This window comes from Drosophila obscura, unplaced genomic scaffold (assembly GCF_018151105.1).
Source record: "Drosophila obscura isolate BZ-5 IFL unplaced genomic scaffold, ASM1815110v1 contig_139, whole genome shotgun sequence".
Classification (NCBI taxonomy): domain Eukaryota; kingdom Metazoa; phylum Arthropoda; class Insecta; order Diptera; family Drosophilidae; genus Drosophila; species Drosophila obscura.
Genome location: NW_024542723.1, coordinates 1,420,324 through 1,448,285, shown reverse-complemented (window position 1 = coordinate 1,448,285; position 27,962 = coordinate 1,420,324). Strand labels below are relative to the sequence as shown.

At 46.9% G+C, this 27,962-nt stretch overlaps 1 protein-coding gene across 1 annotated transcript; it reads right to left on the bottom strand.

Annotated features, from left to right (window-relative positions):
* Window positions 1-50: 50 nt before the first annotated feature.
* LOC111079197 lies at window positions 51-27,962 on the bottom strand. Its single transcript, XM_041596106.1, has 3 exons — window positions 26,849-27,962; window positions 25,536-26,237; window positions 51-107 (listed from the first exon to the last, which is right to left on the bottom strand). The coding sequence occupies exons 1-2, from the start codon at window positions 26,954-26,956 to the stop codon at window positions 25,944-25,946; spliced, it is 402 nt and encodes a 133-aa protein (XP_041452040.1). The 5' UTR covers window positions 26,957-27,962; the 3' UTR covers window positions 51-107; window positions 25,536-25,943.

Here is a 27,962-nt window from a genome sequence, read left to right as displayed (position 1 = left end):
AACAAACAAACAAACGGAGGGCCCAAATTTATGGTTGCCCAGGGCCCGGTTGAAGGTTGATCCGGCCCTGAATAGGTCGACGGCTTTGCACAATTTATAAAAGAAACCTGTCTAAATTAGGAATATGTATATGTAAATGTGCAATTTCAATTAAATCAAACAAATAACATTTTTTATTTTAATATATTGTATTTATTTCCCACCCCTACCCACTCTGCCCATTCCTCATTTATGTTGCGGCAGGTCAGCTCAGGACGCTACACCAATTCAAGCGGCCAAAAATTGTAGAACCCACACAAGCCCAGTATGTGAGAATACATGGCACACACGCATTTACGTAAACTGAAATCTCAAGCAAAGTCGGTTTCGGCATCTAAAAGTTATTCTATGCTTACAATCATGTATTTTGTGGTGTTACACGTACAAATTCCACACAAATCGTAAGCGTCCATTTATACTGACTGACTAACGGTTTGAAAGTAGAGCCGAGCAAACAGAAGCGACTCACAACGTTCCTCCTCGTTTTTTTCACATAACTTAACTATCTTAGCTCTGGTTGTAATGGTGTATGCCATTCTGACAAGCTGATAAGTGCAGCTATTATGTGGACCTGAACACTTTGAAGCTTCAGCCTACCGTCCGGGAAACAGAAAGCTTTCAAATGCAAAATTTAACATTTTTGTTGAGCTATTAAGCGTTTTTAATAGCTATTGAGGCCTAATTTTTAATAAAAAGAGCCGAGAAGATTTAATACAAATAATAATTTATTGGTATGTAGTAGCGGCAGTACGCATATGTATATTATTGGTACAAGTATAGAGACCAATAGTGACGAAGATCAATACCAGACTATATAACGTGATTTCGATAATGATGACGATCAATTAAAGACTCAAAAGAGGGCAGGATAGAGAAGGAAAGAAGCGATAGAAGCTCGGGCTGCTGCTGAGCCGAGTACGAGCGATAGATAGAGAGAGAGAATGCGAGAATGCCGTAAATAATTATAAGCAGTTACAATATTTATATGTAGTGGGCACTGCAAATAGCAAACAAAGGTGGAATCCACCAATTGACACATCCAATTGACACAAGATCAGGCATATTGCGATAGGCTCAGGAAACAAAGAGAGAGAGCCGCCATTCAAAAGCGCTAGACAGATCACTTCCAGATCGGCAGGGCTCTCTGTAATTGAAGATGGAGTTTTGGAATTAGTAAAGCCCAAAATGTGGCCTGAGTTTTCAGTGATACTAAAGCAATTGTAGCTGCCCATCTTCACGGCAGCTCCACTCCCTCCAATAGGCCAATATTGGGATGGACTTAGTGTAAGCAGAGAACAGAGTTAGAAACGTTTCTAGCGGAAAGATGACCGAAAAGAGCAACACGCGAAATAGACGGTAAAGACTGCCGACAGCTATGTGTGGATGTAATGTATGTAAGTGCGGCCGGTGAAAATGCTTGAAGACAGCTATATGGTCGATGACACTGAGTGGACACAGTAGGCAAGCGAAACCAAACGAACGAACGGCAAATTATTATGTAAAGTTATAGTTTGTGATATGCACAACCGAATCGTTTATTGTACAAATCACGACAGGGTCACCAAATGTTGAGCTATTAAACTATTTTAAAAGATAATAAATGCTAATAAGGCTACTGAGCGCAGTGGAATCAACGTCACCAGCGAGAACTTTGTGAAGAAAATGAACTCCATAGAAAATCCTGCGGGTTTTGAGAGAGCGGATATCGAGGAGCCGGAGGTCCCAATTAAAGCCACGAAGTGCAAAAAGGATAAACTATTTTTGAACGGACTCAATCATATCCTGCTATTTTTGATAATGCGGAGACCAAGCGCGAAACCGTATTCAAGGACAAAGGGATACATATATAAGTTTACTGGTATAAGGGTCGGTAAACTCCTTAGACCATATTTTGATAATGCCCAGGACACCTCTGGCTTTATTCGAAATAGCGGATACGTGTGAGCTATAACACAGATTAGGTACAAAGATAGTTCCCAAGTCAGGAATTTTGTAAAGGCGTTTTAAGGAACTATGAATATTCAAGGGGAAGAATTTTTATTAAGCACCAGTTGTTGAGGGCGTCAAGATCGGATTGTAGACATAACGGGGACATGGGGTCGCCATGCTGCGATTCAGAGAATAAGGAACAACAAAAGTGTTGGAGCTGGGAAGTAATTATTTTTTCGAAGAGTTTGGGAATGGCAGATAAATGGGAGATCCCACAGCAATTAGAAACATCCGATTTAGACCCCTTTTTATGAATGGGAATAATATATGACTCTTTCCAGCCGGTGGGAAAATCGCTGGGCTCGAGAGATAGGTTAAACAGTTTAAAGAGGGGCATACAGAGAGAACCTGCACAAAGTTTAAGAACAGCACTAGGAACCATATCGGGGCCGGTAGAAAACGAAAATTAAGAGGTCATTATAGTCATGAAGGGGGGATAGATAGAGTTAGAACTATTCATGAGAAAAGGATAAGATTGATTGGGACAAAGTATGTCAGAAGAAGCCAGAATAGAGGGATGGTTACACTAGTCAACAAGATTTTTCCTCAAGGAACAAAACGAACTTTTTCTTAAAGATTTGGGGCTTAGAAATGGTTTGATGATATTTTTTTTTTTTCTTTGGCAGAACTTTTTTTTTAAGAATTTTTCAAACTGTTATTTTTTTTTAACCTTTTTTCAGAGGTAGCGCTTGTTTTTTTCACATAACTCTAGTATCTTACGTCTGGTTATAAATAATTTTGCTATTTTGAAAAGATAACTGAAACAGCTAGAAGTTGAGCTCAAACACTTAGTGATTTCAGCTTACCGTCTGGGAAATATAAAGCATTGAAATGCAAAAATGATGATTTTTGTGCGGTATTTTTTACGAAATTTTGAGTTTAAAAACTCAGCAAAAGTCGAAAAAAAATTATATCCTGTGTCCTTTTTTTTTTTGTATATAGGTGCATTAATTTGGCGTCGTTTAAGGTATCGTTCATTAAAATATATGGAGAGACTTTGGAGCTAAAATTCGTTAACCAAACCTAAAATATGGAAAAAATGAACAAAAAATACCTTTTCGATGGTTGCGGGCCCAACTGCCAATTGGGAACAAAGCAAACGAAAAAGGGTTGTACATTTGGCACCTGATCGCGTTCCGTGCCCTAATGCAAGCGAGATAGAGAACGAAAGAAGCGATAGAACTCTGGCTGCTACTGAGCCGAGTAGTAATTGTAAGCGGTTAAAATATTTATATGCAGTGGCAATGCAAATAGCAAACAATGGTGGTATTACGTTATTTTTCGCCACTGGCTATTATTTAGAAACTTGTTGGGGAATTTCAGGCTGGGAAACCAGACAATTTGTATTAGTATTTTTGTAAACTGAAGTCATAACTAAACTAGCAGTTGGGCAAGAAATGTAAAAATACCGCACAAAAATGTTAAATTTTGCATTTGAAAGCTTTCTTTTCCCCAGACGGTAGGCTGAAGCTTCAAAGTGTTCAGGTCCACATAATAGCTGCACTTATCAGCTTGTCAGAATGGCATACACCATTACAACCAGAGCTAAGATAGTTAAGTTATGTGAAAAAAACAAGGAGGATCGCTGTGAGTCGGTTCTGTTTGCTCGGCTCTACTTTTAAACCGTTACTCAGTTAGTATAAATGGAAGCTTATGATTTGTGTGGAATTTGTAAATACTTTATCTGTACATCTACAATGTAGATTTTACATCTTACATCTTTTACATCTGAAAATTAATTTCTTCATTTTGGCTATATTAATGATTCAATCCGAAAAAAGTGAATTTCGTGTGCTGATTAAGCATATTTTTTGTTGGAAAAAACCCACGACCGAAACCAAGGAAAAGCTTGATAAATATTACACTAATCGATAAAATCGAACTTTTTTTGGATCCAAACCAACTTTTTCTAATAGATATGGGACTTTTTGAATTTTTGAAAACTGGTACTTTTTTTGTAAGCTTTTTTCAGAGGTAGCACTTCTTTTTTCACATAACTCTAGTATTTTGCGTCTGGTTGTAAAGAACTTTGCTACTTTGAAAAAAATTGTTAAGCCCAAACACTTTGTGATTTCAGCTTACCGTCTGGGATATAAAAAGCATTGAAACTCAAAAATGATGATTTTTGTGCTCAATTTTTACGAAATTTCGACTTTAAAAACTCAGGAAAAGTCGAAAAAAAAATTATATCCTGTGTTCTCCATTTTTTTGTGTATAAGTGCATTAATCGTCGTCTAAGGTATTGCTCATTAAATCTAAAATCTAAGGAGAAACTTTGGAGCTAATAAGTGAGAACCATTAGCCAAACCTAAAAAATTAAAAAAATTAAAAGATATTCTTGATCAGCATCAATAGTCGAGTCGATATACCCATATAAAATTGTGTTTGACACAGATTTTCGTCCTTTGGGGTGGCGGAAGGGTGCGGGGCGAAATTTTGAAATACACTTGTAGCAGTGAGATATCACATGAGTCTGGAAACCAAATTTGGTTACCCTAGCTCTTTTAGTCTCTGAAATCTAGGCGATCATCGAGATAGACAGACGGACAGACACAACTGAAAATACACTTGTAGCAAAGTGATATCACATGAGTCTGGAAACCCAATTTTGGTTGCCCTAGTTCTTATAGTCTCTAAGATTTAGGGGCTTAACAAGACGGACAGACAGACAGACGGACAGACAGACATGGCCATATCGACTCGGCTATTGATGCTGATCAAGAATATATATACTTTATGGCGTCGGAAACATTTCCTTCTCCGCGTTACACACATCCACTTTTACCATGCATATATGTATGCTAATATATGCATAAATTAGTCGTCGTTTAAAGTATTGTTCATAAAATTGGTTAACCAACATGCCAAAAATCACATTTTATCGTTTAAAACGTTGCTGCAGTCCTTTTGTTTTTGTCTAAGAATCAAGATTGGATAGAATACGCACCCACGCGCAGATAACCAGGCTATATATTTGATAAAGACTTGAATTTTCTACAAGATCCATTAAGTCATATGGAGGCACGAGTGGACTCTTTTTTTGTACGCTTCTTCAAAGATTAATTTTTGTCACAAATTTATACTTGTTAAAAAATGAGCCATGAAACATAATTCTGAGTCCAATTTTTACAGTTTAAACTCACATACACATTTTACATACCTGTCTGAACCAAACCCATTGTAAAAAATTCACTTAATTGGATGAATTTACAACTTTTTAGCCCTTTTTACAAGATGAAAAATAAATTTTTGCACCAACATACGCCTATCGAGAGCAAACAGCTGACTTTAACAGTTAACACTGTTAACATTTTCTTTGCGTAGAATTAAAGGTCAATGTTATTCGGATATATAAGGGCTCCAAATATATTATTTTGACTACTTTTAAAAAATGAGTGTTGGCCAGAAAAAGTGTTTAAATTTCCCATAGTGCAGCGGTAGCAGCGGATCAGGACGAACATCCCTCCCCCCAGCAGACCTGGGGCAGTCGATACAGTCGTTGTGTTCGACGATATTGATGCAAGCGCTTTGATAGCTGCTTTAATGTCTGTGAAGACGCGCACTGAGTGTCTGTCTAAAAAACGATTGGAGACGATAGAAACAGCCTCGACTATTGCTAAAACCTCCGCTTGGAAAAAACTACAGTGTGTTAAAAACAAACAATGACTGATATTGAGCTCGTTACAGTAGCCGCCTCCATCCACACGGCCGTCTAACTTTGAGCCATCAGTGTATATATGAATTGCATTTGCAGGTCTAGGTTCGCCCCTCTCCCTGTCCTCCCTAAGCGGGATAGATACCTGGAAAGGCGTCGGTTTTTGGTTTCCCTCATTCTGAGAGTGGTGCTACCTTCTTTCCCATGAGATCTACGGGAAGAAGGTGCAGGGCACCCAGGGCATCGCCTGGGGTATTGCGTAGCCCACCGGTAATACATATCTGCTCCATGCGTTGAACTCGGTTGAGCTTTTGTAGACAAGGTCTGTTGTCAAGTGCTGGCCACCATATAACTCCATATAACATGATTGGTCGTATGATGGCGGTGCAGAGCCACCGAACTATATACGGGGTCATGCCCCATTTCAGTCGAAAGGTTTTTCTACAGGTATAAAGGGCCACTTTGGTCTTCTTTATCCTACCTCTATGCTCAGTTTCCAATCGATCTATCTGTCGATGATCAGGCCAAGATACTTAGCATTGTTGCTAAAAGCTAGAACTTTCCCACAGAGTTTTGGGAGTGTTGGAATCTTATACTTCCTAGTGAATAGTACTAGATAGACGTTTTAACTCCTAGCCCGCATTTGTCTGCCCATTACGACAGTTTTTTAAGAGTGCTATTCATACACTCACATAGTGTCTGTGGAAATTTTCCAGAGAACGCAATGGCAATATCACCCCCTCTATCTTCCGCTACGTTCCATACGAGGGGCTAGAGGAACCTCTGCTGACAAACCTAGTGGACGTTGACGTCTCCAGTGAGGCCTCAACGGTCCTGCATTGAAGCATCTGATCCCCAGGTCAGTTAGTGCACCCGTGATGGCTGTCGGGATGATGTTGTTAAAAGCGCACTCTATGTCAAGGAAGGTTACCAAAGTGTATTCCTAACAGTTAAGGGACGATGCAATGATCGATGTGATCGCATGTATGGCCGTTTCGGTGTTTCTTCCTTTCCGATAGGCATGCTGGGCATACTCGCCCTGAGATGCAGCCCTAAAAGCCGTTCCATCGACTTTTAAAGAAAGGACGAAATACTTATGGGTCTGAAATCTTTGGGGGCAGTGTGCGAGTGCTTGCCTCGACTTTGGTCTGAAGCCATGTGTCAGGGATTTGTCCGTGAGAGAAAACACCCTCGAAAATCCGTTTGAGCCAATTTATGGCCTTTGTCCGGCGTGGATCAGTTGGGCTGGGATGATGCCATCTGCCTAGGATATGTTCTATTCACGTAAGAGGTTTAAGTGCAGTGCACTAGGGAAATGAGTGTTTAGGGTAAGGTGTAGCGATTCACTGCTGGACGTTGTTCATGACTGATCGGCTTTCTTCAGGTAACCCAAGGTTGGGGTTGACTTCGAGAGTAATTTATGCAATTATGCGATTTTTGAAGGTGGGGTCATTCCCCCGGCTTATGATATTTAAGGTATTCACTCCGTTCATTTGTGTCAGTGCTCCCCTACTGACAGTGGTGTGCATTGGCGTCGCAGTCTGCTATGAGAGCACGGAGGGGCGCGTTAGGAGCTGATCCTCAGCGAGCTCTCCTGGCCTTCGAGGCTCACTGATGTGTGGTCTTCATTACTGACATTTGGGAAAAAAAATAAGTGCAACTCTCTTTTTGCAAGAATACAGGTACGGATTTTACCTGTGGTGTCAGCTACATATAGCTTATAGTCTTGAGTCCTCAGACCGAAAACCCTGTGTCCAAAGGATCCTGGGCTCCTGAATTCGATCTACAAAGTGGACGGAAAACAGGAATAAAGTTTGTAGTGGATCCTATAGGAATCGTGAAGTTTATGCGGCTTAACAAGTCTGATCTATGTACGTCACCTTTGATCAGGTTGTGCATAATAATCACAACAAGAATTTCTCTACGAGTAACTAGGTTTGGAAGGTTTATTAAAAGCAATCTACGAGGACTGGACTGATTCTATACGGTCCTGGTGTACTTTGTACCGTGGGCTTCATACACAAAAGCCGTACTCTAAAATCGGACGAACAAGCGAGATGTAGAGAGTCTTCGTTATATAGGGGTCGTCAAATTGCTTTGACCACCTCTTTTTAAACTCAAGCATGGACTTATTTATAATGGTAGAAATGTGTTCATCACACTTTAACTTGGGGTCTAGTTTAACACCAAGATTATCAACTAAGGAAATTGTCTCAAGAGAACCACCGCAGAGAGTTTAAGGACCCAACAAGGGGCTGGAGCGATTAAATGTCATTACTTTGCATTTCGAGGAATTAAGGTGTAACATATTTGGACAACACAATGACTGAAAGCTATTGAGATCGGATTGCAAGCGAGAGTGAAATAAAATGGCCACTGAGTTGAACATCATCCCCATGTTTGTTAATACTGAAGGCATTTCATTAATAAAGAGTGTGAAAAGTAGGGGGCCTATATGGCTGCCCTCTGGTACTCCAGAAGTAGCCTTAACAGGTGAAGACAAGGAGTTTTTGAAGAGGACTCTTTGAGACCTAGAACGAAGGTAGTTAGAAATCCATCTCAAAAGATCAGGCGGAAACCCTAAAAGCTCAAGTTTTTGTGCTGAATGGGAGTGGTTTACAGAGTCGAATGCTTTACTCTAAAATCTATCCAAGTGGTCAAGTTAAGGTTAAGTATTTTATTAGTCATGTGTGATACATGGTAGAAACGTACGGTTTCCCATGACCGGACAGTGACAGAAGAAGTCCCTGCAGCTTCTATAGAAGTCGTTATGACGGATTGACAGTCTGGCAGCGGGTGTGCCGATCTGCCAGTGTCCCGTGATGGCTCGGACGACGGTAGAACACTGTACTCTGCTGAGTTTGTAGAGCCCTTCCGAACGTTTCTTCGATCGACTTGGCCAAATCGACCTGGAAGTTTTACAGGTGATGGTTTGCTGCCATCGTCTGTCGGCAATTAGCTCAAAGGCTTCGTGCGTTAGTAGCCTACACGTAGCCAAGGGCATCGCTACTTGCTTCTTCTCCGGTTGTTAGTACCTTGCCTGGCTAGTTCGTCGGCAGCATCATTCCCTTGGATATTCCTGGGTCCGGGGACCCATATTAGGGAAAGATCTAAATGCTCAGCGGTTTCATTAAGAGACCTACAGGGATTTTATTTATCGAATCTTCCCTATTAGAGACTGACGACAAGTATGCAAATCTTAACCTAATATATTTATTTACTTAATTACACTTAATTACTTAGAGTACGTCCCTAGCTAAGTATTATTGCTGGGTGGAAAGGTCTCTTCGCCGGAGTCTTGTATGGCTAGTGTGCCAAGTTAAAGACTGCGCCAGTCTATTAGAATGGGCTTGAAGCTTGGCCTGGTACTTTGATTTCACTTTGGCAATTTCATCTTTAACTGATCCTACATTTAAGTCTTTATGGATATTTTCATCCGTATGTACCATGGTGCCCCAGTGATAGTTCTTAGTATCTTCGATTCAGCTCTCTGGATTATTTCTAAAATACTAACGCAAGCGTTTCCCCTTAGCTCCGAGCCGTATGTCCAGATGGGTTTGAGAACTGCATTGTACAAAAGTACTTTGTACTCCAGTTTTAGTGGTGAACGGGTGTTTATTAGCCAATGTAGATTACTAGCTTTAAATTTAAGTAGATTTCTCTTCGCTTCGATGTGTTTACGCCAAGTAAGCCTTCTATCCAGATGAACACCATGGTATGTTACTTCGGTGGTTTGTGGAATGTTGATATTGTTCAGACATAATGGAGGGCAAGTTTGTCTGTTTAACGTGAAGGTGACATGCTTGCACTTTTGCTCATTTGCATGTATCCGCCAGTCTGCTAGCCATTTTTCTAAGGCCACGAGATGAGATGATAAGTGCCGTTGCCCTTCTTGGGCACTTGGAGCGAGTTAATATGGCAGTATCATCAGCAAATGTCGAAGTTGTTGTTAGGCTGTTTGTCAGTAGGTCTGCTGTGAATATGATATACAGTGTCGATCCAAGCACGCTGCCTTGCGGTACACCAGCTTCAATTGGATGATATTCAGAGAGGAAATCTTTGCATCGTACTGCGAAACTTCTTTGCTGTAGGTATGACTCCAATATTCCATGGATGTTCTGTGGAAGTAATATTTTGATTTTGTGGATTAAGCCATCTAACCAAACGCGGTCGAAAGCCTGGGCGACATCCAAAAAAACCGCGGAGCAATACTCTTTTGAATGCATTTCGTATCTCAGAGGTTATACGGTTACTTGTTCAATGGTTCCGTGTTTTTCGCGAAATCCAAATTGGTGAGTCGGGATGGCACCGTTGATGTGTAGGTGTTGTTTGATACGATTAAGGTGCAGCTTTTCAAATATCTTTGATAGGCAAGGCAGTAGGCGGATAGGTCTATATAATGATGGCTTGGACTTGTCTTTTCCGGCTTTATGGATCATTTTGATGACTGATTTCCTCCATTCTTGAGGATAATAGCCCCATTTCATCATGCTGTTGAATATCACAGTAAGGAAAACACTGCACAGCTCGGAAATTCTATGATCATTTTAGGGGAGATGAAATCGTGGCCCGGAGCTTTCTTTTGCTTTGAGATTTGGTCTTTAATGACCCTTGTGACTTCTCCTGATTGGAATATGATAGGCGGAGTAGCTTCGAAATTGGTGGTTGGTGGGAGCACAAAGCTATTTGTTACTGGGTGTGGTTTGAAGACGTTTTCTAGATAGAAGGCAAATGTATTTGCCTACTTCTTTTTGCTGCGATTGCTCTCGATTGGTGGGCATACAGCTGATTTAGCTTTCCACAGTGGGAATCATTTGCTAGTTGGGGAGAGTTCCTCCATATAGGATATTTGAGCTGGGGTTTTTCATCTTCTAGGGCTCTGCGTAGTATGGTTCACTATTTTTAGCCGCTCTTTCGAGGCAGGTGATCTGTGTGCTTGTCACTCTCGGCGAAGCCTTCCTTTATCGCATAGCAGCACCTCAATGTGCCTAGAAATACGACTGCTGTTGGAAGGTTTATTAGCTGCTAATATTGGTGTTGAGTGTTTTGCCGCCAGTGACATTGAGGATACTAATGCTTCGACTGACATCAATATCATCTTTACAATAAATGTTTGGGCAGCTATCACTATGGGAACTTATGTACTTCCTGTATTTGAGCCAATCTGTTTTACTAGATGCTAGAAAGTGTGGGCGTTCCGAAAGCTGTGGATGGTCGTAAGGGTGAAGTAGACTGGGCGAGTGATCCGATGATAGATCTGTTAAGTGATCTACATGAATCTGAGCTTGCAGCACCCTTCGTGTAACTGCAAAATCAATCATGTCGGGTTGCTTGTTTGGATCTGTGGGCCAATATGTGGGCTTGCCCGGAGAGATAAAGTCTAGCTTGTTTCGTGGGGTTATTATAGCGTTATATAGTTGTCTTCCTCTCGGGTTGGTAAGTCGAGATCCCGAATGGGTGTGCTTGGCATTGTAGTCACCAGCTGCTATAAATCGGTCACCTAGTAGGTCGAAGAATGTTACAAATTCTGTTTCGGAAATGCAGAAGCGCGGTGGGCAGTATACTGCGGCTAGGTTTAGGTAGCCGCTCTGAATTTCAATGTGGATTGATGTTGCCTGTAGATAAGGTATATCAAATGAAGGAAATGGATAATGCCTGATGCGATGCTTGATCAGAACGCCAGTAACTCCATGTGCCTTAGCATTGGGATGATGTGCCATAGAAGTTATAGCCAGCGAGGTGAAAATAGTTTTTATTTGTTAGGTGAGTCTCTGATATGAGCATGGCGTCAATGTCGTGTTGAGCGAGGAACTGTAAGAGCTCGTATTTGTGCTGCGAAATGCCATTGCTCCAGGAGGAGATTTTGGTTACGCATAAGCTCCTGTATCGTTTGTTGTATTGCTATAAATGTGTTTGTTATAGTTACCAGCATTGACTCAATTCCACTAGGAAATTGGGATGGATTTGCAGGGGTATGTTGGGCAGAGATTTCTGGGATCTGATTTGATGCCTGATGCTGCATTATTCCTGCTGTGATTGGTTGCAGTGTCGGCTTAGAGACTGAGGCGTACGACCCGTTGTTGTAACTTAACGCCTGAGCAAAAGAAACTCCTGGAGTCGTAGTTGATGGTATATATGGAAATTTTTGTCGGACGACCGGATTTCGAGCTGCAGTTATTTCTTGGTTTGGGCGATTTTTCAATTCTTTATAAAGGACAAACTCTATAGTTAGAAGTATTGTTTCCCCCACAGTTGCTTTATTTTTTGGCAGATGGGTCCTCCTATTTACGGGGCAGGCCTCAGTGAGATTAACAACACCACAGGCAACGCAGACTGCCCGTAGAGTGCAATAGGTTTTCGTGTGTCCATATTACTGGCAATTTGTGCATTGGACCGGTCCATTTTGTTTCTGTGGTGATCCTACGGTGCAGTAGATATTGAAGCTTGTATATTGGGTGAACTTAATTTTTACTTATATGCATATTTTCAGGTGTCAGTTCTACCTTGAACATTGGCTGGGGAATTTTATTTCTATTTATTATGTTCATAGTCATTTTGACTTCGAAGCCCTTATCGTTAAGTCCATCTATTATCTCATTGATGCTACTGTTGAGCTAGCGAGCTTTTTACTAGCTGTTGAATTTAGATTAAATTAAGAGCGATTCAATATACTTTATGTGTGTACAGTTTATTTGTTAAGCAGGCGAAATATGGGGTGCGTAGGTGTAGCGAAATAAAAGCGAGATGTGCCGGTTGATCAAATCGAAGCGAGGAAAATTTAAGACGCAGGGTCTGTTCAATATGCGAGAGAAATGAGTGATTGATCAAGACGGTAGAACGTGAGTGCGATAATGATGACGATCAAATAAAGACTGTCAAGAGGGCAGGCGGATCGAATTGCCCGTGCCCTAATGCAAGCGAGAGAGAGAACGAAAGAAGCGATAGAAGCTCGGGCTACTGCTGAGCCGAGCACGAGCGATAGATAGAAAAAGAGAGAATGCAAGAGAATGGTATAGATGCTGCAGCTGCAGTAGTAAATGAAGAAGGAGATATAAAGAGGCGAAAGAACGGCCGCTGCTGTGCATAGACATAGGCTTATTAACAATATTTACATGCAGTGGGCAATGCAAATAACAAACAAACTTGGAATTACGTTAGTTTGCTCCACTGGCTATTTTGAGGAATTTCTTGGGGAATATCAGGCTGGGAAACCAGACCTACTCTCCCCGTTGAAAGCCTGACTTTCAACAGATGCTGAAGGGTTTCACAGACGTCGCTTGTGGCTGATTCGATGTAGCAGTCCTGATGCCGTATTTAGCACCTATGGCGTGTCTCGGGACACGCCAATGAATCCGGGGATGAATTTGACCAATACCGTTATTGGCCAGTTTGTGTGCGTCTGACAGCCCATGGTTTTGTATACGCTTTGAACGCATCTGCAGCAACCTTCCATAACGGCCAGAAGATATGGAGCAAGTAGTCAACGCATTGCCTGACATCCAATTGACGCAAGATCAGGCATGTTACGCTAGGCTCAGGACTAGGCTTTGCCAGCACTACGATGACCACATCATCGGCGAAGCCAATTATCGTCGTGTTCTCTGGCAGGTGTAGTCGCAAGACACCGTCATACATCGTGTTCCACAGGAGCGGCCCAAGTACCGACCCTTGGGGAACTCCAGCAGTTATCCCGTACGTTCTGGAACCCTCGCTGGTCTCATACGTCAGCACCCTGTCGCTGAGGTAACTATCCACCGTTCTCAGAAGATATTCTGGGATCCGGAGTGTGAGTAGAGCCTTCAAGTTCTTGCCCAGTCTGCCGTGTTGAAGGCATTTTTTATGTCAAGAGTGACAAGTAGGCAATACTGTTTGTTGCCCCGTCTCCAACGTGTTCCGCTGATGGCATTCTCTGATATGGTTGTAACCTTTTCGATGACAGCCAGCGTCGATCTTCCTTTACGGAATCCATACTGGTTGGTCGATAGGCCGCCGGCATCCTCTATGGCATCGCTTAGCCTGTGCGCAATAAGCTTCTCAATTACACCTTCCCCGAGTTGTCCAGAAGACACATTGGTCGGTACGAGGATGGATCACCTGGTGGTTTCCCTGGCTTATTAAGCAGAAGCTGCTTTTGCGTCTTCCTACGATTGGGGAACGCTCCTTCCTCGAGACAGTTGTTAAAAACAGCTGCGAAAGATGCTGGCTGTAATGCGAGTGCCAGTTTTAGCACTCTGTTCGGAATTGCGTCAGGACCTGGGGCTTTTTTGCTGGGCTGCCGTGATTGCTGCGATATTTGTTAGCGGCGCGTCCCTTTCTGGGGGCCTTGTGGCTCTTTGCGGGGCGGTTGGAAACAGGGTACGGACTATCACTTAGAGCTTTCCGGGTTCCGTTGGCGCTTTACTACCGGCGCTGAGCCGCTTCACTACGAGCTTGTAGGCCCTGCCCCAGGGATCGTACATCACTGTGTCGCAGAGTTTGAGGAAACATTCCCGCTTGCTGTCTCGGATCGCGTTTTTTAGCGCTTTCCTGGCAGACCTGTACTCCTCGTGGGATGCTTCGAATCGGTCTGTGCGCCTCGCTTTTTGCATCGCTCGTCTGGCCGTCAGGCACCTGGTGCGAAGTCTAGCGATCTCTGCATTCCACCAGACGATTGGCTTGTGATGCTGCGTGAACGGCTTGCGCCGTCTCATGCTTGTGTTACAGGCCTCCTCCATTCTCGTGGCGAGCTGATTGGCCAACTCGTTGGCACTTTCACCGCGGAAGGCCTCCCACCTTCCAAGGCTTTGCGCGAGCGCACTAGGGCTGAGTGTGTACTCCCTGTACGCCTTAACGTAGCTGACTGGTCTGCTGGATCTGGGATGGTCGCCAATGGTGCATACAATCGCTTCGTGATCGCTTCCGGTGTACACACCGCCTATTCGCCACCTTGCATTACGCAGAAGCGAGGGGCTCGTAAGGTCGATAATCGAGCCCTCGTTCAGCAAGGCTAGGTCCAGTGATGCGAACGTTTCGAGCAGCGTTCGGCCTCTTGCGTTGGTGACCTGGCTACCCAATTCGTGTGCCCAGGCGTTGAAGTCCCCTGAGATTAGGACTGGACCGCGGCTCCTTGCATCGTTTCATGTCCTCGATGCTCCGGCTGAATGCCTCAAGGGACAGACTAGGCGCTAGGTAACAGCTGTATACCCACAAGTTTCCAGCTCTCGCGCGCACGAATCCATCTCCGGCCTTGACGTTGTGGAGTGTAAAGGAATCACTTCCGCATGCCCAAAGTGCTGCTTTCCCTGTTGTGTCTGTCGCCCACTGCTCGTTGTCGCCAGTTTGGTACGACTCGCTGCGGATAGCCAGGACTATGTTGAGCTCTCTCACCGTTTGCAGGAGCAGGTCCTGTGCGGCCCTGCAGTGATTCAGATTGAGCTGAATCACTTCCATCGTCGTTTACTTGGTACGACATCTTGCTTGGCGAGGGAACACTGCTGGCTTCCCGCTTGGTGACCTCTGTCCTCGCGGCCTTGGTCAGCGCAGACGAAGCATTTTGCCCTATTTAGGCAGGTTGCTATCTTGTGACCTCTGTCACCACAGCGTATGCAGCATCCCGTACGGTCCACTGCACTCTGGCATTTGGGCGCGATGTGCCCAATCTCCAGGCACCACCTTGGCTTCGAGTCACTCTCCTTGAATCTGCACATCGTCCACCCCACCTTCATCTTGCCTTTGCCAGGACCACTTTTGAGCAACCACTTTTTCCAGCCTGTGTGCTCGCCACTGCCTGGGACTGCGCTTCTTACGGCTCGTTCCTCTCGACTCGAACTAGTGGACTGCATGTTGGTTCTTTTCCCCTTATTCCTCCTCCCGGGCTTGGTCGCCGTTCCAAGTCGGAAAGGGGGACCTCGCGGCTAAGCCGACGCCATGTGTCCGTTTGAGCGGCGCTGTCCCGTTTGGGGCGAGAGGAGGTCTGCAGCTTCCTGTCCACTCCTTTTGCCTTCTTTCGCCCGCCGGAGGGGCACTCTGTGGGCTCCGCTGGCGTCCTCGGGAGAGTACCGTCGCTCGATTTTTTAAGTGCGGCGCACGCTCCTCTTGGAGGGCCTTTATTTTTGTAAACATGTCCCTCATGATCATGTTTATATGTTGCTTTTCCTTAGGTCGGCTGAGCAGCGTGTCGAGTAGGGTTCCCAACTCCGCAAGCCCGAGTTTTTTTACCGGCGTAGTCCTCTGTTCTTCTGTCGGACTATTATGGTCCCTTGCCCGCTTGGGCGTGTCCTGACCGTCCTCTGGTGCTGCCTGGGCTGCAACGCATTGATGGGAGGGTGCTGGGGTCGTGGCTGCGTTTAGGACTGGGGATCGTGCGATGCTTGAGCTGCTCCTGAACGCCGCTGCAGAATCCGTCTCTTCTTTCCTATTTGTCAGGATCGTGCTCGAACTGGGAGCATTCACTGCCGAGACGGCCAAGTTTGCCACCGTCTGGTCAGGTTTCGTTGGAATGGGATTTAGGGCCTCCAGAATCCGTGCCCTTGCCCCGGGTTTCCCCGCGTGTGGATTTCCACTTGAGTGGTTGCCACCTGGAGTAATTAGTAATTTAGACGACATTCTTCCATTTTGTGCATTTTATACCTTCTGCCAGGTTTTATTACAATTTTGACCTAATTGTCAGGTTGCATTTTAAACCTCCTGCCAGGTTAGATTGCTGCCGGCCACTAAGGCTAAGTCGCAGACCACGTAGCCGCCCAATGTGGAACAGACGCTACTTGGATTTATCTTGGAGTTGATCCTGTGCGTATGTGTACAGTGTGAAAATCCCATTCGCTTCCAACTCCTGGTCGCCGTTGAATGAGCAGCAGCACCTTAGTGTATGCTACGGTTCTCTGTTTTCGGGGCGATCGTCCGTCGTAGCAGTGTCACCGTGCGTTGCTTGGCACACGGGCGCCCTCTAGGCGGCGGCATCGAAGCTCGCAGCGCCGCCTGTCGGGAGGATCGGCCCGGTGGGGGCTGCCAGACCTTGCGTTTTGCAGGTTAGCCAATACTGGTTTGCAGCTGATTATGAGATCAGCTGACATGACCTGCACAATATTGTGGGAGCAGCCACATTTGGTCGCAGAGAGAGGTTTTTGGACGCATAGTGACAGTAGAAGAGAAAATCACACAAAAACAATTTCTCTTCTCACTCCTGTCCTCGGGCATCCAACCGGACCGCTGGACGCAGAAGAGCTCGTCCCAGGGACACCCTGGGCCAACCGTCTTGCCAGAGTAATCCGCTCCTCCTTGTAGCACCAACCATCGGCAATTTTTCGTACTCTGCAGGAGGCGCCGCAGCACAGCAGCGGAGCCCCACTCGGAGAGCCGGCGCAGCACATCCGCGCCCCACGCCTGTGAACTTTCACTCCTGACGCTATAAGCTTGTGTGCACCTATGTGGTCGATGTCACGCGCTAAGACAGCAGGCAAGTTAAACCAAACGAACGAAACTTGAGGGTAATTTCGATATTAAATTGTAGTTTTTAATTTGCACTACCGAATGTTTTATTTCACAAATCACGTCGGGGTCACCAAATGTTAAGCTAGCGAGCTTTTTCACTAGCTGTTGAATTTAGATTAAATTAAGAAGTCGAGCGATTCAATATACTTTATGTGTGTACAGTTTATTTGTTAAGCAGGCGAAATATGGGGTGCGTAGGTGTAGCGAAATAAAAGCGAGATGTGCCGGTTGATCAAATCGAAGCGAGGAAAATTTAAGACGCAGGGTCTGTTCAATATGCGAGAGAAGTGAGTGATTGATCAAGACGGTAGAACGTGAGTGCGATAATGATGACGATCAAATAAAGACTGTCAAGAGGGCAGGCGGATCGAATTGCCCGTGCCCTAATGCAAGCGAGAGAGAGAACGAAAGAAGCGATAGAAGCTCGGGCTACTGCTGAGCCGAGCACGAGCGATAGATAGAAAAAGAGAGAATGCAAGAGAATGGTATAGATGCTGCAGCTGCAGTAGTAAATGAAGAAGGAGATATAAAGAGGCGAAAGAACGGCCGCTGCTGTGCATAGACATAGGCTTATTAACAATATTTACATGCAGTGGGCAATGCAAATAACAAACAAACTTGGAATTACGTTAATTTGCTCCACTGGCTATTTTGAGGAATTTCTTGGGGAATATCAGGCTGGGAAACCAGACCTACTCTCCCCGTTGAAAGCCTGACTTTCAACAGATGCTGAAGGGTTTCACAGACGTCGCTTATGGCTGATTCGATGTAGCAGTCCTGATGCCGTATTTAGCACCTATGGCGTGTCTCGGGACACGCCAATGAATCCGGGGATGAATTTGACCAATACCGTTATTGGCCAGTTTGTGTGCGTCTGACAGCCCATGGTTTTGTATACGCTTTGAACGCATCTGCAGCAACCTTCCATAACGGCCAGAAGATATGGAGCAAGTAGTCAACGCATTGCCTGACATCCAATTGACGCAAGATCAGGCATGTTACGCTAGGCTCAGGACTAGGCTTTGCCAGCACTACGATGACCACATCATCGGCGAAGCCAATTATCGTCGTGTTCTCTGGCAGGTGTAGTCGCAAGACACCGTCATACATCGTGTTCCACAGGAGCGGCCCAAGTACCGACCCCTGGGGAACTCCAGCAGTTATCCCGTACGTTCTGGAACCCTCGCTGGTCTCATACGTCAGCACCCTGTCGCTGAGGTAACTATCCACCGTTCTCAGAAGATATTCTGGGATCCGGAGTGTGAGTAGAGCCTTCAAGTTCTTGCCCAGTCTGCCGTGTTGAAGGCATTTTTTATGTCAAGAGTGACAAGTAGGCAATACTGTTTGTTGCCCCGTCTCCAACGTGTTCCGCTGATGGCATTCTCTGATATGGTTGTAACCTTTTCGATGACAGCCAGCGTCGATCTTCCTTTACGGAATCCATACTGGTTGGTCGATAGGCCGCCGGCATCCTCTATGGCATCGCTTAGCCTGTGCGCAATAAGCTTCTCAATTACACCTTCCCCGAGTTGTCCAGAAGACACATTGGTCGGTACGAGGATGGATCACCTGGTGGTTTCCCTGGCTTATTAAGCAGAAGCTGCTTTTGCGTCTTCCTACGATTGGGGAACGCTCCTTCCTCGAGACAGTTGTTAAAAACAGCTGCGAAAGATGCTGGCTGTAATGCGAGTGCCAGTTTTAGCACTCTGTTCGGAATTGCGTCAGGACCTGGGGCTTTTTTGCTGGGCTGCCGTGATTGCTGCGATATTTGTTAGCGGCGCGTCCCTTTCTGGGGGCCTTGTGGCTCTTTGCGGGGCGGTTGGAAACAGGGTACGGACTATCACTTAGAGCTTTCCGGGTTCCGTTGGCGCTTTACTACCGGCGCTGAGCCGCTTCACTACGAGCTTGTAGGCCCTGCCCCAGGGATCGTACATCACTGTGTCGCAGAGTTTGAGGAAACATTCCCGCTTGCTGTCTCGGATCGCGTTTTTTAGCGCTTTCCTGGCAGACCTGTACTCCTCGTGGGATGCTTCGAATCGGTCTGTGCGCCTCGCTTTTTGCATCGCTCGTCTGGCCGTCAGGCACCTGGTGCGAAGTCTAGCGATCTCTGCATTCCACCAGACGATTGGCTTGTGATGCTGCAAGAACGGCTTGCGCCGTCTCATGCTTGTGTTACAGGCCTCCTCCATTCTCGTGGCGAGCTGATTGGCCAACTCGTTGGCACTTTCACCGCGGAAGGCCTCCCACCTTCCAAGGCTTTGCGCGAGCGCACTAGGGCTGAGTGTGTCCTCCCTGTACGCCTTAACGTGGCTGACTGGTCTGCTGGATCTGGGATGGTCGCCAATGGTGCATACAATCGCTTCGTGATCGCTTCCGGTGTACACACCGCCTATTCGCCACCTTGCATTACGCAGAAGCGAGGGGCTCGTAAGGTCGATAATCGAGCCCTCGTTCAGCAAGGCTAGGTCCAGTGATGCGAACGTTTCGAGCAGCGTTCGGCCTCTTGCGTTGGTGACCTGGCTACCCAATTCGTGTGCCCAGGCGTTGAAGTCCCCTGAGATTAGGACTGGACCGCGGCTCCTTGCATCGTTTCATGTCCTCGATGCTCCGGCTGAATGCCTCAAGGGACAGACTAGGCGCTAGGTAACAGCTGTATACCCACAAGTTTCCAGCTCTCGCGCGCACGAATCCATCTCCGGCCTTGACGTTGTGGAGTGTAAAGGAATCACTTCCGCATGCCCAAAGTGCTGCTTTCCCTGTTGTGTCTGTCGCCCACTGCTCGTTGTCGCCAGTTTGGTACGACTCGCTGCGGATAGCCAGGACTATGTTGAGCTCTCTCACCGTTTGCAGGAGCAGGTCCTGTGCGGCCCTGCAGTGATTCAGATTGAGCTGAATCACTTCCATCGTCGTTTACTTGGTACGACATCTTGCTTGGCGAGGGAACACTGCTGGCTTCCCGCTTGGTGACCTCTGTCCTCGCGGCCTTGGTCAGCGCAGACGAAGCATTTTGCCCTATTTAGGCAGGTTGCTATCTTGTGACCTCTGTCACCACAGCGTATGCAGCATCCCGTACGGTCCACTGCACTCTGGCATTTGGGCGCGATGTGCCCAATCTCCAGGCACCACCTTGGCTTCGAGTCACTCTCCTTGAATCTGCACATCGTCCACCCCACCTTCATCTTGCCTTTGCCAGGACCACTTTTGAGCAACCACTTTTTCCAGCCTGTGTGCTCGCCACTGCCTGGGACTGCGCTTCTTACGGCTCGTTCCTCTCGACTCGAACTAGTGGACTGCATGTTGGTTCTTTTCCCCTTATTCCTCCTCCCGGGCTTGGTCGCCGTTCCAAGTCGGAAAGGGGGACCTCGCGGCTAAGCCGACGCCATGTGTCCGTTTGAGCGGCGCTGTCCCGTTTGGGGCGAGAGGAGGTCTGCAGCTTCCTGTCCACTCCTTTTGCCTTCTTTCGCCCGCCGGAGGGGCACTCTGTGGGCTCCGCTGGCGTCCTCGGGAGAGTACCGTCGCTCGATTTTTTAAGTGCGGCGCACGCTCCTCTTGGAGGGCCTTTATTTTTGTAAACATGTCCCTCATGATCATGTTTATATGTTGCTTTTCCTTAGGTCGGCTGAGCAGCGTGTCGAGTAGGGTTCCCAACTCCGCAAGCCCTAGTTTTTTTACCGGCGTAGTCCTCTGTTCTTCTGTCGGACTATTATGGTCCCTTGCCCGCTTGGGCGTGTCCTGACCGTCCTCTGGTGCTGCCTGGGCTGCAACGCATTGATGGGAGGGTGCTGGGGTCGTGGCTGCGTTTAGGACTGGGGATCGTGCGATGCTTGAGCTGCTCCTGAACGCCGCTGCAGAATCCGTCTCTTCTTTCCTATTTGTCAGGATCGTGCTCGAACTGGGAGCATTCACTGCCGAGACGGCCAAGTTTGCCACCGTCTGGTCAGGTTTCGTTGGAATGGGATTTAGGGCCTCCAGAATCCGTGCCCTTGCCCCGGGTTTCCCCGCGTGTGGATTTCCACTTGAGTGGTTGCCACCTGGAGTAATTAGTAATTTAGACGACATTCTTCCATTTTGTGCATTTTATACCTTCTGCCAGGTTTTATTACAATTTTGACCTAATTGTCAGGTTGCATTTTAAACCTCCTGCCAGGTTAGATTGCTGCCGGCCACTAAGGCTAAGTCGCAGACCACGTAGCCGCCCAATGTGGAACAGACGCTACTTGGATTTATCTTGGAGTTGATCCTGTGCGTATGTGTACAGTGTGAAAATCCCATTCGCTTCCAACTCCTGGTCGCCGTTGAATGAGCAGCAGCACCTTAGTGTATGCTACGGTTCTCTGTTTTCGGGGCGATCGTCCGTCGTAGCAGTGTCACCGTGCGTTGCTTGGCACACGGGCGCCCTCTAGGCGGCGGCATCGAAGCTCGCAGCGCCGCCTGTCGGGAGGATCGGCCCGGTGGGGGCTGCCAGACCTTGCGTTTTGCAGGTTAGCCAATACTGGTTTGCAGCTGATTATGAGATCAGCTGACATGACCTGCACAATATTGTGGGAGCAGCCACATTTGGTCGCAGAGAGAGGTTTTTGGACGCATAGTGACAGTAGAAGAGAAAATCACACAAAAACAATTTCTCTTCTCACTCCTGTCCTCGGGCATCCAACCGGACCGCTGGACGCAGAAGAGCTCGTCCCAGGGACACCCTGGGCCAACCGTCTTGCCAGAGTAATCCGCTCCTCCTTGTAGCACCAACCATCGGCAATTTTTCGTACTCTGCAGGAGGCGCCGCAGCACAGCAGCGGAGCCCCACTCGGAGAGCCGGCGCAGCACATCCGCGCCCCACGCCTGTGAACTTTCACTCCTGACTCTATAAGCTTGTGTGCACCTATGTGGTCGATGTCACGCGCTAAGACAGCAGGCAAGTTAAACCAAACGAACGAAACTTGAGGGTAATTTCGATATTAAATTGTAGTTTTTAATTTGCACTACCGAATGTTTTATTTCACAAATAACGTCGGGGTCACCAAATGTTGAGCTAGCGAGCTTTTTCACTAGCTGTTGAATTTAGATTAAATTAAGAAGTCGAGCGATTCAATATACTTTATGTGTGTACAGTTTATTTGTTAAGCAGGCGAAATATGGGGTGCGTAGGTGTAGCGAAATAAAAGCGAGATGTGCCGGTTGATCAAATCGAAGCGAGGAAAATTTAAGACGCAGGGTCTGTTCAATATGCGAGAGAAGTGAGTGATTGATCAAGACGGTAGAACGTGAGTGCGATAATGATGACGATCAAATAAAGACTGTCAAGAGGGCAGGCGGATCGAATTGCCCGTGCCCTAATGCAAGCGAGAGAGAGAACGAAAGAAGCGATAGAAGCTCGGGCTACTGCTGAGCCGAGCACGAGCGATAGATAGAAAAAGAGAGAATGCAAGAGAATGGTATAGATGCTGCAGCTGCAGTAGTAAATGAAGAAGGAGATATAAAGAGGCGAAAGAACGGCCGCTGCTGTGCATAGACATAGGCTTATTAACAATATTTACATGCAGTGGGCAATGCAAATAACAAACAAACTTGGAATTATGTTAATTTGCTCCACTGGCTATTTTGAGGAATTTCTTGGGGAATATCAGGCTGGGAAACCAGACAGCTACTTTTAAGTTGGTAGGTGTTGTAATTCGCAACTGATCGATAGTTTTGTTCGTCATTGTCTTGTATTTTTGTTTCATTTATGTTACCCCTGCAAGATCGCGAAAACCATGTGCAAGGAGAGCAATGGTAAACTCAGCCAATACCTACTGTACCTACCACGGAAGGACTGTAGGATGCTAATAGGTATACTCACAGGTCATTGCCTGGCTGCAGCACATGCAGTCAAACTAGGCATCACCAACAGTGACAAGTGTAGGAAATGTGATGAATCTGGGGCTATCGAAACCCTAGAACATCTAATCTGCCAATGCCCTGCCCTCTCAAGGGCAAGAAACAAACATCATGGCAGCCCGGTACTGGCATCGCTGGAAGATGCATCCAAGAGGACGCCAGCGGAACTCCTTGCCTTTGCAAAACTCTCCTCGATCCTCACGGACTTCGAAACCGCGTGAAAACACTCAGAAGGTCCATACGCACCGATCCGTACAACTAAGGGCCATTTTGGCCTATGCGTGGCCCCGTGAGGGCCGTCCGGGACAACCTAACCTAACCTACCCCTTTTGATGGACGTGACATAGAATATGTTGAATATGATCCACTTTGCAATGCAGGGGAGAGAGAGCGTGCTCTCTCCTCGTTAACTTGCAGTGATGCAGGTTTTGTTAGTACTGCTGCATTTGGCGAGCGTATAGAGAAGTACGCGTTGTTTTTTGCTTGCGAGAGCCGACGCTCGTCTTGTTGCTGTTGCCGGGCTTGGCGCATTTGACTTTGGTTACAGTGCTTGTGCTCATTGCCGAGCTGGTGCTTTTATACGCTGACATTTGTTCTTTACTATTATTTCTATTATTCTTTATTGCACGATTGGATGGTATTGATGGGCAGCATGATTACTAGTACCCATGCTTACCCCCAGAGCTTTTTCGCGAATTAATTTACGATTAAATGCGATTAAATGATTTTCACGGCGGAGCGATACAAAAATACGTCTGAAGTCGTTGACGGTAGACATACTGAGTGTCTGTCTAAAGAAAATTTGGAGACGATAGAAATAGCCTCGTTTATTGCTTGAACCTCCGCTTGGAACACACTACAAAGATCCGGGAGTCTGAAACAATGACTAATGTTGAGCTCGTTACAGTAGACGCCACCACCCACACGGCCGTCTTCCCGAGTGGAAGGTTTCCAGAGTTTGGATTCTCATATTCTGAGAGCGGAAATAGTTGCCACCCTTTTCCCCATGAGTTCTACAGGGAGAGGGTACAACATGGTATCGAGGGCTTTGCCTGGGGTTGTGCGTAGTCCGCCCGTTATGCATAGCTTGCCATCCGTTGGACACGGCTGAGTTTCCTAAGACAAGGGTTTTTTTTCCAGTGCTGGCCACCTCACAACAACTCCGTACATTAGGATTGGTCATATGATAGCGGTATATACCCACCGGACTATATACGGGGTCATTCCCCATTTGGGTCCGATGGTTTTTCTGCAAGTATAGAGGGCCACAGTAACCTTCTTAACCCTATCCTCTATGCTCAGTTTCCAAGTTTTGGGGGAGTCAGTATCGGGATCTTGTACTTCCTGGTGAAGAGTACTAGTTCCGTTTTAGACGGCATAGCACCTAGCCCGCATTTTTCTTCCCATTGGGACAGTGGGACTATCATTCATGATAGTGCTTCTCATGCACCCGCATAGCGTCTGTGGAAATTTCCCAGAGAATGCTATGGCAACATCATCAGCGTACGCCACCACGTGACATCCACCCCCTTCTATTTCTCGCAGCAGTTCATTTACTGCGACGTCCATAGGAGGGGCGAGAGGACTCCGCCCTGCGGCGTACCTCTGCTGACAAACCTGGTGGAAGTTGACGTCCCCAGTGAGGCCTCAACGGTCCTGCATCGAAGCATCTGATCGATGAGACTCACCGTCCGGGAATCAGTCCTTAGGTCCGTCAGTGCACCCGTGATGGCGGTCGAGATGACGTTCTTAAAAGCGCCTTCTATGTCAAGAAAGGGCCGTGAATGGCCGTCTCGGTGGATCTTCCTTTCCGATAGGCGTGCTGAGAATCAGAGATTAGATTGGGCTGAATACTCGCCCTGAGATAAAGCCCTAAAAGCCGTTTCATCGTCTTTAAAAGAAAGGACTAAAGACTTATTGGTCTTTAATCTTTGGGGACAGTGTGCGAGGGTTTACCTGCCTTAGGTATTAAAACGACTTTGGTCTGAAGCCATGTGTCTGGAACTTGTCCGTGAGAGAAAATTCCTTCGTAAATCTGTTTGAGCCAGTTTATGGCCCTTTGTCCGGCGTGAATCAGTTGGGCTGGGATGATGCCATCTGTTCCCGCGGACTTGTATGGCTTAAAGCTTTTAATTGCCCAGGATATGTTCTCCTGACTTAGCAGGTTTAGAATGGATCTTGAGGCAACAGAAGGAGGTGCGCTGTAGGGACTGTGTGGGACTCAGGGTGAATACGGCCAGGTGGTCTGAGTAACGAGTCCAGTTTGTCCGCCTGAGGTTCCGGAATTTGACTGGGCTCGGTATGGAGAATGAGAAAACAGTTTCCACGTACCTGTGGTCCGAGAAGGAGTGTTCTTCAAGGACTCTCCAGGATACTATGTTATTCTGTATCGTGTGAGAGGCAAGTGTGAGGTCCAGGACCTCCTCGCGATTTTTAATAATAAACGTGGGATCGTTCCCCCGGTTTAATATGATCATCTGAGTGGTCAGTATATAGCTGAAAAGGGACTCACCCCGTTCATTGGTGTCAGTGCTTCCCCACTGACTGTGGTGTGCGTTGGCGTCGCATCCCACAATTAGGCCGATGTCATTGGCCTCGCAGTCTGCGATGAGAGCCCTTAGGGGCGCGTGTGGAGTGGGGTCAGGTTGGTCGTGACCCATGTATGTGGAGCACATCCTCAGTGAGCTCTCCTGGCCTTCGAGGCTCACCGCTGTGTGATCATCATCGCTGAAATTTGTCAGAAAAAATAAGTGTAACTCTCTTTTTGCAAGAATGCAGGTGCGGATTTTATCTGTGGTGTTAGCTACACATAGCTTATAGTCTTGAGTCTTCAGACCGGAAATCCTGTTTCCGAGGGTCCAGGGCTCTTAAATGAGGACTATGTCGGCTCAAAACTTGGCTAGGCGGAGCGCATGCTGCCTTACAATGATGGAGGTTTATCTGCAGGAGTGTCAGGGACATTTCTGAGACTCACCTCCACCATTGTGTCGTCAGCATCGCTCTCGGTGGACTCCGTGTCCTCTCCGACATCGATCCGTCTTAGACCCCTGACTAGGTCGCTTGCATCAGACTCGTAGCGGTCCAAGATGTCGTCCGACGCCGCGGTTTGGCTTTCCACTTCTAGGACCACTGGCAGATCGAGATCTGGCTGGATCTCTGCTTGCATGCCCTTAGAGTCGCATTTGTAGGGGGCTATGGTCACCTTCCGGTAGCCATAGTCCACTACTCCGTCCGACTTTTTCAGGAGTACGAGGACCATCTGGCGCCTCTGTCCAGTAACCTCATCCACCTTGGCCACCTTCCAATCGGCTGTAGGTAGGTGGGAGTTGCAGACCTGCAAAACCTTAAGGATCTTCTCCGGCTCTGCAGGCTTCACCGAGACCCACGCTCTGGCCCTCGGTCTGCTGGGGATGTCTACCCATTTGAAGGCCTCCAGTTTGGCCCCTGGGTAGACCTCCTTGAGCGCCGCAACTTCCTTTGTGTAGAGACCCGCCGAGCGAGCATTTTGGCAGGCGATGGCTTTCACCGTGCCTTGATGCCACCCGGCGTCCTCACATTTACGCGGTGGCACGCCATTCTCCGCGAATTCTCCAGAAATCTGTCCTGGAGCTCTGCATCGACCAGATGCCATTTGTCCTGAGGGACCTACCTGGAATTTCGGGATAATTGAGCTGGCCCAAAGCCTCTGCTCCTTCCCCTTCACCGACGACCTGAAGTACCACCAGTACCTCCGCCTGTCGAGGTTGACGAGGGTTCCCCGATCACAGGGCGCTTTCCAGCCGCGATTACGCTCTCCTTGGCAGCCACCCCGATAACTGGTTATCCCCCGGTGCCACCCGACGTGGATGGGCCCGATTGTCTTATCGGAACCCTCCTCGCATCGGTAGCTGCTAGAAGACGGCGGACCGACTGAGTCTCCTTCCCCGTCTTCATAGGACCTGGTTTCCCAGGCGTTGATGTAGAGGGATTGGCTTGTCCCTTTTGGTACTTTAGGAGGAGTACCGAGCTCCTTTGCGGCTTGTTTTTGGTAGTTTATTTTTGAGTTTGGCATGTTGTTCCCACGAGTATGGTCCCCCGAGGCATAGCCCGCTTGCCCCGGGAAGCCCAATTTAAGCTGGAGGTCGGCAGGTATCCAGAGTTCGCATATGCAGCACAGAGCTCCGCCTCGTCCACGCATCCATTAGCATATCCTGTTTCACCGTGGATTGGGGTAATTTCACTACAAGAGTTTTCTTCTCTCCGCGCGACTAAAATTAGTCAGCATCCGTGGCAGAGACTTGACCGTACCAGGACCTGTTTCCAGCCGCCCCCACGAGAATAGTTTAGTCGCACTTCCACTGGTGTGTACAGTTACGGCGGTGTGACCCAAAACGCACATACCCCTAGTCCAAGGGTCCAGTTATGGCGAGACGGCCCTTCATCTGTTAGTCCCCCTCTATTACCCGAATGGCTGACGGCGCGAAACGTATTAAAATAAATACATATTTGGCAATTGAATTAAAGGCTACTACTAATCTGCGCATATAACGAGCGCCAACATGTCCAAATATTTTAACACCATAAAATAGAGTGGGGATGAGAATGACTTTTGAAATCAGAAGTCTTATTTCTTCTGGCAAAAATTTTTTAGACGCTGACAATTGGCGTAACCGACCATAGATGTACTTCACATTCTGATAAGACACTAGGTAGATCATTAACATATATTGAAAACAATAAAGGGCCTAACACAGATCCCTGAGGGACTCCCCGCGTGAGTTCCATAAAAGTGGAAACTTTCGTACCTGAGACTACTGCTTGCAATCGATTTGTAAGATAAGACTTGACAAAGTTGACTGCAGTGTATGAGAAATTGAATAAGTTCGTCAATTTTGTGCAGAGTATGTTATGGTTCACGGAGTCAAATGCCTTACTATGGTCAAGAAGTGTTAATAACGTA